This window comes from Physeter macrocephalus, chromosome 5 (assembly GCF_002837175.3).
Source record: "Physeter macrocephalus isolate SW-GA chromosome 5, ASM283717v5, whole genome shotgun sequence".
In the NCBI taxonomy this organism is placed as follows: Eukaryota; Metazoa; Chordata; class Mammalia; order Artiodactyla; family Physeteridae; genus Physeter; species Physeter macrocephalus.
Genome location: NC_041218.1, coordinates 52,482,929 through 52,493,030, shown reverse-complemented (window position 1 = coordinate 52,493,030; position 10,102 = coordinate 52,482,929). Strand labels below are relative to the sequence as shown.

Sequence of the window (10,102 nt, the reverse complement as noted above, 5' to 3'; positions counted from 1 at the left end):
CCTCTGTTGTGGCCTCTCCCGTTGCGGAGCACAGGCTCCGGACGCGCAGGCTCAGCGACCATGGCTCACGGGCCCAGCCGCTCCGCGGCATGTGGGATCCTCCCAGACCGGGTCGCGAACCCGGTTCCCCTGCATTGGCAGGCGGACGCACAACCACTGCGCCACCAGGGAAGCCCCCAAAGCTATTTTTTAAGTTTTATTTCCTGTGGAGTTTTTGTTTCTTCTTCAGATTATGAGGGTGGCTCTTTCCCTCTATTACCTGTGACGATAGAGAACCTTATTATGCATCAACAACTAGTTAAATAAATCTCTGATCTATTAGCCAACAAAGGCATGGATAGCTATAGAAGCTTGATAGAAGTTCAGTATTTATTTACTTGCCTAAGTAATATATAAGTGCATGTGTTAGGAAATGTTAAATTTAAAATTTGAACAAGGCTGAAACATAAGGAATAAAAATTAAAGTCACACCCCTTTCACCCAGCACACACCCACCCACTCACCATTCATTTCATTCTCATCCCATGTCTCCCTTATTGACCCCTTCTCACCATTCTACACTCAACCCAATGGGTTTTCTATTTTTGTTGTTGTTTCTCTTATACATAAATGGAAAAATTCTATACAGATTCTTTAACCTTTTTTCATTAAACAGTATTTCTTGAAGATCTTTTCATGTTAGGTACTGTAGAGCTTTTTTTTGTTCTTTGTAATTGCTGCATGCTATTTCATACTGCATATATATATTTATTTATATAACCACTCCAATTAATGGACACTGAAATTATTTCTGCTTTTTCAATATTAACAGAATTCTACAATTAACATGGAAAGCATTTACATCATTCTTGATGATTTGGGGATCATTAAGTTCAATACTTTCCTTTGTTCAAGGGTACCAAAATGTAGTGAGATTGAAGTCAGAACAAAATTTAATGGATCACCATTTTAGGAAAGTACTGTATGGAATCAAAAGGATAGAAGGGAGTGGGGGGCGGATAGCAAGTATTAAATTATGTCCTTTATCTTGAGGAAGAAGGCAGATGGACTGTGATTATTTAGTATAAACTAAAGGGTAACATAATTCAAATTCTAATCCTGTATAAATTGGTTTGTAATTGTTCTTCTACACAGGCCCTGAAAGTGCTGAGGACATCCGAGTTCATGCCCTATGTTGTGTTTATTGCTGCTCCCGAACTAGAGACGTTACGTGCCATGCACAAGGCTGTAGTGGATGCTGGTATCACTACCAAGCTTTTGACGGTAAGCAGTTCTTTTCAGGCTAACAATACTATTTTCCCCCTAAAATTTTCCTTTTTCTTTTGGGCATGTTTAATTCTATCCATATTTATGAAATAAACATACTGTATAAGGTATTGGAGAATAAAAATTTGTTCCCTAGATGTAGTTAGGATTTGGAACAGTATTGCTTTTACTTAGAAACCATTGTTCACTCTATTTTAAAACAAAAGTTTACTCCCCCTATGTAAATCAAGTGGACCAATGTTAAAAAGTGCATATTAATCTAACTCCCTCATTTTACTAATGTGGAAACTGGTTCCGAAGACCAATAACAAGTATGTTCATCATAAGGTTTACTATTGGTAGAGTTAGGTGTTCTGACTTTTAGTTGTTACATGTCTTTTTCTCTTGTTCTTCCTCTCTTTTCTCATGTTACGGAAAATTTTAAATATGTACAAAAGAGGGAAGAAATGAACTCCCAAGTACCCATCACTTAGCTTCAATAACACATGGCCATTTTTGTTTCATTTAGAACTCTCTTCACTTTCTCCCTTACCATGAATTATTTTGAAGCAAATCTTTGACATCATATCAACCATAAGTACTTTAGTATTTATCTCTAAAAGATAGACTTTTTGGACATAACCATAACATCATTAGCATATCAAACATCAGGAAGAGCAACTTCTTCTCAATATCATCAATATACAGTCTGTATTTGAATTTCCTCAATATTTATCATTTTTTTTGACAGTCAGTTCAAATCAGGATCCAAGCAAGATTAACATGTTGCATTTACCTGATGTCTTCTAAATCTCTTTTTTTCCCCCAGCTTGAGGTATAATTGATATACAATAAACTGTACATGTTGAAAGTATACAACTTGATAAGCTTGGGCATATGTATACACCCATGAAGCTATTGCAGTCAAGATAACAGGCATGTCCCTCATCTTCATAAGTTTCCTTGTGCCCCTTCAGAGTCCCTCCCTCCTTCTTCTACCTCTTCCACACTATAGGTGATAAGCCTTGAGATCAGGTAGTTTTAATCCTCTTTGTTCTTTTTCAGGTTGGTCCATGTCTCTACTGAACTTTATGAATATCTGAAATATAGTTATCAATGTTTTTATATCAGTGTCTACGAATTCTAACATTTGCATCACTTCTGGATTGGTTTTGACTGAATGACTTTGCTCCTCATTATGGGTCTTATTTTCTTCTTTGCAATCCTGGTAATTTTTTATTGGATGCCAGACATTGTGAGCTTTGTCCTGGGATGCAGTTATGTGGAAACAGTTTGTTCCTTTCAGATCTTGCTTTACAATTTGTTAGGTAGAACCAGAGTAGTTCTCATTCTAGGGGCAATTATTCTTCACTACTGAGGCAAGACCCATTTGAGCACTCTCCCAGATGGCCCATGCAACATGAGGTTTTCTGTTCTGCCTGGTGGGCATGGGTACTATTCCTGGCTCAGAAAGAATACCTCTCATCCTTTCTGGTGGTTCTTTGGCGACCCTGGGTAGTGGTAACGTGCACAGATTGGTATTCAGCTGAATGCTGGAGGGGGACCTTTACAAATCTCCAGAGTTCTCTCTCCATACTGCTATTCTATCCAGCATTCTGTCCTGCAAACTCCTGCTACTTTGTTCTCCCTGGGGTCTCAGCTCAGTCCCAACTTAGAGTCCAGTAGTGTCCTCCTGGGCTCCACCTCACTGTGTTGCAGCTTAGAAACTCTTTCAAGCCAGTAACCTGGGGTAATCGTAGGGCTCACCTCATTTGTTTCCTGTCTCTCTGGAATCCCTGTCTTCCATTACCTGATGTACAGTGTCTTAAAAAGTGTTGTTCCATACATTTGGTCTGTCTTAGTTGTCAGGCAGGAGGGTTAGTCTGATATCTGTTATTGCATATTAGCTGGAAGCAGACCTCTCCCTTTAGACTGTTTTAATCTGTAAGTCTTCACTGCCTCCCTCCCCTCTCTTTTAACCTTCTTAGTTGTTTAAAAAAACTGGGGCATAGAAAAAATGGGGCCTGATCTGTAAAGTTCCTCAGTAGCTCTTCACCTAATGATTTTAGCAATTTTTATTGATCTTCGCCTGGCTCAGTTAATTTTTTAGGAATTGTGAAGTGGTGGTATTCCAAGTTTGTCATTTGTTCTGCATTTATAAACTAGAATTCTTCTAAATAATAACTTTTCCTTATCAACTAGTTGATGACTCTGAAGTAGAGTATATATAGGAAAGTCAGAACATAATGCTTGATACTTCCCCTTTAAGGGTCAGTTTTCAGAATAATGGGTTTGTTCCCTAACAGTCTCCAGAGGCGACAGGTGACCAAATAAGGTTTGTGGTATTTTTAGTTTCCTCATGAGCACATGGATTTAAACTTACTTGATGTGTTTTACTCTTTTGCAATTATTATTCTTATTGATGTTCAAATCACCCCATCTTTGACCAACAGGGGCTTATTTAAGTTGGCCCTTGAGACCTATTCATGAGCCTAATCGTCTCAGATAGCTTCCTTGCTATATGACAGATGCTCCAGGCTCATCTTGTACATTTTCTCTTCCAGGCCAGGAGTCAGTTACTTCTCCGAGAAGCTCTGGTTCCTTTTAGAGTAAATGGTATTTTAGGACCGTAATACTAGGGGTGCACATTGTCCCAAGATTGATTATTGTTTCTAGCTAAATGCACCTTTTAGGCGGACAGAACTAGTTTGGTTATATGCTTTTCTGTTTGTATGTTTGAAGGAAACTATATCATGAATATATATTGATATTTCCCAATCAAATTCAGGATTGTAGGGTTTTATTTAACCTTTTTCATATATATAACTCCATTCTCCTAGGCTGAGTATCCCAGTTCTCAAAAACACTGGGAGTGTTAGAATATAGCACATAATTGCTCATTTGATTTATCTCACAGTACACACACAACAGTCTGAAAATAAGTGTACAAATACTACCAGGTATGATTACTGTGAACTGTCTCTTTCTCCTTTATCCTTAGGGTTTATCCCACTAAGTATATACAGTCAAATCAAATCGCTGTGTTTTAAAGTCACTTGGAATACTCTCTCTCTGTGTACTTAGGTCAACTATTACTCTCTGATGTTTAAATTGTCCTGTCTTCAGCTAAGAGGAGCCTATTCGTCTTGTTTTCTGAGTCTTCTTAACACAACCCCATAAACTTTGATGTGCTTCCTGGTATGACGAGCTGCTCCAGGTTATCCTTACACATTTCTTGGCCCAGATCTGGAACCAGCCTTCCAAAAGCCCTGGTTCCTTTTAGTGGGAAATGGTATTTAGAGATAATATAGATGCTAAAGGTGTGCATTCAACTTAGTTTGTCATTGTTTCTAGGTCTTCTCAGTGGCCAGATGAAGGAAATATATTTTCCCCTTTTGGAAAATATACATCATTAATTCAGTTTGATAGATCCAACTCACATTTTACATTTTTACTTAACTCCTTGGACTGTGTTTATCTTTTTTTCTCCTATGCTGAAAGTCTTGGTTCCTGATGACATTAACATAATTTCTGACTTTACATGTATAAACTAAGCACATACTATATATATAATTTCTGAGTAACAATATTAATATTAACAGTATGATTATTGAAAAGTTTTAAGTTTCAGACTTAAACTTTTTTTAAAAAATTGTTCTTATGATATATCCCTTAAATATTAAATTATTTTATTTTAAAGTCACTAAAATAATTCTTTTCTGTGGTTAAGGCATCAACTTGAAACACAGATTTGTTTCATTTTGCTTTTGCTTTTTAGGTACTGTTCTTTTTGTTTTATTTGAATTAGATTTTGTTGTAATATAATTCTATACATTTTCATAGTTCCAAAGTAAATCTTAAAAACAAACAAACAAACAAAAATCTAGCTTTTCCCTATCCTCTCTACTCTATTACCTCCTACCCACATAGGTAGTCATTTTTACAATTTTTTTTTAATATAAGCAAGTATGTATGTGTATCTTCCCTTCCCCATTTCTTACATAAAAGGTAGCTTATTACATACAGTAGTCTGCTTGTGTTTTTCACTTACTAATATATTCTGGAGATCATTCTAGAGCCATACATAGAGATTTTTTAATTCATTTTTCCATCTATATGGTATACTCCATTATTGTTACAGGATTGTTATTGTCAAAAAAGAACTTTTTTTTTTTTAACAAGACAAATTGCTAATGACTGTACTAGGTAAGATTTGTTTACAAGTTGAACTGTGGCCTGTTTATACATCTGTAATAAAAGATATTTTAGTTGTTTCAAATTGATTTCAAAATCTTAGTGAAAATATTAACTATAGTACTAGTAATCCCTCCGGCTTAGTTGGGAACCCATTTCTCTCTATATACTTTCCTTTAGGTGTTTTCACCAAATCCACTAACTTACATATCGTTGTTATGCTGATGATTCCTAATTTATATGTAGATAACCCAGACCTCAGAGCTCCAACTTATATAACCATTACCTACTTAACGTCACATCTGCACTTGGATGTCTCACAGACATCTTAAACTTAACATGTACAAACAAAGTAGAATGTTTTTTTTCCCCTCACCAATAGCATGTTTTTCACACTCCCACCCCCTCAACTCTGCATCTTCTGCAACCACACATTTATTCAAGCTAGAAACTCGAGCTATTTTTGATTCATTCATATTCCTCACTTTTCATATCCAGCCTATCAGTTAATCCTGATGATTTTATCACCAAAATATATTTCTAGTCGGTGTCATTTCCATCTCCTCTGCCACCATCATAATCCAGAGATTCTTTCCATTGCATCTAGGTCTTCCATGACCTAGCCTGGGCGCTATCAACTTATTACCCACCCTCCCTAAGCCTCCACCATCTTGGTCTTTCAGTATCTTAAACACATCAGGGTCATTTTCCTCCTGAACTTTACATTGCTATTTCCTCTGCCTGGAATGGTCTTTCTCCCACTATAGTTCTCAGTTTAAATGTCATTTACTCAGTTTAAATATCGTTTATTCATTTGTAGAGTCTTTGTAAGCACTCTATCTAAAGTAGATCTCTTAAAATTCTTTGTTCCTGGTTGGTTTCTTTCATAGTACTTATTACAACTTGCAGGTTTTTGTTTATTTGCCCTTTATTTGTCTCCTCCACTGGAGGGAAGGAGCCCATTCTCTCTTATTCATTTTTATATCCACAAATTATGAAATATAGTAGACGCTTTAATAGGAACTCAGTAAGTATTTGAAGAACATGTAGAAGCATTATGAAATTTCAAAACACCTGCAATTTAATGAAAAGCTTTACTTGCTCATGCAAAACCCATTACTTATTTATTCCCCCACATTGTTCCAAAATGACTAGAAATATTTTATGAAATATAAACAGTACTAGCTAAAAAAATAGATAAAAGTGTGTGTGTGTTGTTGGGGTGGGGAGCATGGACAGGCAGCCTTCAGAATACATTTCTGAGATTCTTTTTCTTAGAGAAAGCAGCAAATTTGGCTTTGAGCTTAACAGCCGCTGCAGATTGGGTTCCATGAGTTACAGAATCCATACGATAAAAATATTTTGAAAAGGGTGATGCAGTTGGGCTAGAGACCAGTCACCTACAAGAATTCTTTTATTACTTTGGATTTCACCCCAAGATATTGTCAGCAGTCTTTTAATCAGGAATCTTACATTAGTATCAGTGAAACAGAAGACACAGAATACTCATAAATTCAAACACGAGTGCCAGCTGGAAAGACTAGGATATGAACAGGTGGTAATGTCTTTTTTAACAATCTATATAGATTAGATTTTGAGGATTAGTATCAGAATCACAACAAACAAATATCCAACCTACATTTCACTTTGAGTTGGTTTTCAGCAGTTAAATATACATTATGTAAACTTTTCCTTTTAAAACTCTTTGACAGGACTCTGACTTGAAGAAAACAGTGGATGAAAGTGCACGGATTCAAAGAGCATACAACCACTATTTTGATCTGATCATTGTAAATGACAATCTAGACAAAGCCTTTGAGAAACTACAAACTGCCATAGAGAAACTGAGAATGGAGCCACAGTGGGTCCCAATCAGCTGGGTTTACTGATGATTCAATAAGGTTCACAATTAAAATAAAACTTTCCAAAAGTGACTGCAACAAATAAACCTTCTACTGAGAAAATACATGCACAGATAGAAGATATCTGCCAAGTCCAGGCATTTTTATTGTGTAGATTGAAGTACCAGTACACTATTCTGGATTTTTATAGAAAATGTGGTTGGGAAGGTGTACTAATATATAATTTATCTTAATTTTTCTAACTTTTTATGAATAATCTTTCTATTCATATCACATAAAGAAATGCGTTGAAGCATTTTGTATATGTTTTGATTTAGTACCCTTGCCTTTTTCATCAAAGGAATTTTCAAATCATTCACCTCTAACATTGGTCTCACATTTTCACTGTGATAATGAATACTTGAAATAGTTTTGTAAAGCTGTCATTTAGTTCAGTATTTAGTGAAGGGTCAGCTACTCTTATTAGGAGAAAATAATGGTTTATTGGCCTTCTTTCCTAATATGTATAATTTCTTACAGAAGCAGAATTTTAATGTCAGTGCTACAGCTAGTCTACTACCATCCAATACTGACATCAGAAGTCTGCTCAATGCTACATAGTTTCATTATTACAGAGATGTATGGCTATCCACTTTAATTTACGCAGCTATATTAATTTTTTTTCTTCATTCTCTCTCGTGAAAGAATGAAGAGCAATACTTTGCACTCTCATTTGTTGCAGTGATGGGCTGATGCTTCGTTAACATGTACACAGCAAGCAAGGCCTTGCCGGCTGAGAGAGTGCCTTATCCTGCAAAACCTTACAGCAAAATGACTCTGAAAGTTGATTTATTTGTACATGTAAAAGTTTAACTCACAAAAATGAACCTGTTGCTTTATACAGTTTTTTTATTAGGATATGGTCAGCAAATGTATCACGCCTCTGACAATTTCTGTGACGCTGAAAAATGCCTCCAAGTTTGCAATTGGGGGGTTTTGTGAACAATCAGTGTGCTTTTGAAGTGTGATGTGATCAGTAGGGTATTTTTTCGGTTTGTTATGTTGTGAACCAAATCCATTGAACAGTTTATGAAATTTGGAAATAATTGTCAGCTGTTTTATCTCAATATAATATATACATTATATAATATGTACATTGTATGTATTATATAATATATATTAAATAATGTATTATATATTTTTTACATTTCTGTTAGGAAATGTACTTTTTTGTTTAATGATTAGGAAAACAGTTCTCCATCTTTAGATGCATTCATATACAAATTTCCAAAATTAATCTCAGTTAGTATATTCTTTTAGGATTCTTAGATGGTATAAATTCTTCCTAAAACATATTCAGAGATGCAGGTCATCATTAAACTAAGTTAGCCATATTTTATATTGCTGCTAGCTTTTCACATCAACAGTATTCACACTTAAAGGGTTAGGTGCTTAAATACTGGTGGTCATCTTTGTCTCGTGCTAGACACCAGACACCTGGCTGCTGAATTAGTTTTCCCCTCACCAAAGCTGTCACACGGAATGCGGCAGGGAGGACTCAAGAGGGAAGAGAAAATACATGGCATTAAGCAGCACGCACACACTGTTCTTCTTCACAGTGAGACCGAACACCCAAGTTGCTGTATGGTTAAGATTGGAAATCCATAGGTGTTTTTTTTTAATCCAGCATTTCATATCCAGAACACAAATTCATGTTCTTTGTCCTAGGATAGGAAATTGGTGGCAGAATGGATCACACCCTTTTAATAACTTTGGTAACTTTTAAACCACAATATTTACATCAAATTCTTGGCTTCTCAAAGCAACATGAATCAAAGCACAGTGTCGAGATGATGTCCCATGACTTAGTGTCTCAACACACTGTAAGCTTTAAGAGAAATTTTATTTCCACATTCTCAGGAAATGTGCTGTCTTCTGCGGTGTGCCTTCATGCTGCTGCGTGGAGCCTCTTTGGAATCATTGTAGCAGCTCAAGAAGTTTATACACAAAATATTTTACCCATCTTGACACAATAGAGATGATTTTTACATCATATATATCTTAAGCCTTATCATATGGTATAAAATGCACATTATTTAGAAAACAGTCTACACTTAAAGGAATTATTTCTATTGTAAATGGTATTCATGACTAACTACTTAGTTAATATGAGATTCCTCCTAATATAAAATGGAACAGTGCAGTTGATTTCATTTCAGTCGAGACGCCAGAGCTGAAGAGAACAAATTTAGAAAAGTTCGTTTATCTCAGTAAAGAGTCATTGAACTTGAAACTCAAGTCCCATCTGGGTCTGCAGGAACCAGCAGAGCTCTGCTGGGGCAAGGAGTCCCAGAGGCCCTGGGATTCTCCCAAGGCAATGAGAGTATAGTTGTGAGCAACGAAATGTGAACTTCTCTTGTAGGAAAGGTCTAAGATAATTAGCTTTACTAATGAGAAAATAGTTTAAAGTGATGTTGAACGATTGGTAATAGTTAAAATATACATGCACGTGCATATGCTTTTGGGAAACAATGTGCCAGTACACTGATGCACCTGAGGATTCCTTGTGGACAGGTGAGTATCCACATTCAGCATTCAGGGCATGACTATTTATATACAGCTAAATATATATTTTTTATTTTTAAATATACAAATACCCCACATCCACAGAGTTGATGTCCCTGGATAAATCATTTAACCGTAAGTAGTAGAATATATGTGACGCACTCAAGTAGAATTTTACTTTTATTACAGCCATGCCTCGATTATGCAGTCTCAATTTCTGTTTGATATTTGGATGGTATCAAATAAAATACTATCCA

The 10,102-nt window shown here is 35.9% G+C and overlaps 1 protein-coding gene across 6 annotated transcripts in view; it reads left to right on the top strand.

Moving 5' to 3' along the window:
* The window catches only part of PALS2 (protein associated with LIN7 2, MAGUK p55 family member), a 108,680-nt gene extending 100,280 nt beyond the window's left edge, over positions 1-8,400 (top strand). For 3 of the 6 annotated variants that reach the window (XM_055084955.1, XM_028489973.2, XM_055084954.1), the window contains 2 exons: positions 1,135-1,263; positions 7,152-8,400. In XM_055084955.1, the coding sequence (XP_054940930.1) occupies positions 1,135-1,263; positions 7,152-7,328 (306 nt within the window). In that variant the 3' untranslated portion in view covers positions 7,329-8,400. The remainder of the gene's footprint in view (positions 1-1,134; positions 1,264-7,151) is intronic. The other 3 variants (XM_028489970.2, XM_028489971.2, XM_028489972.2) reach the window with 1 other exon arrangement.
* The last annotated feature ends 1,702 nt before the right edge of the window (positions 8,401-10,102 follow it).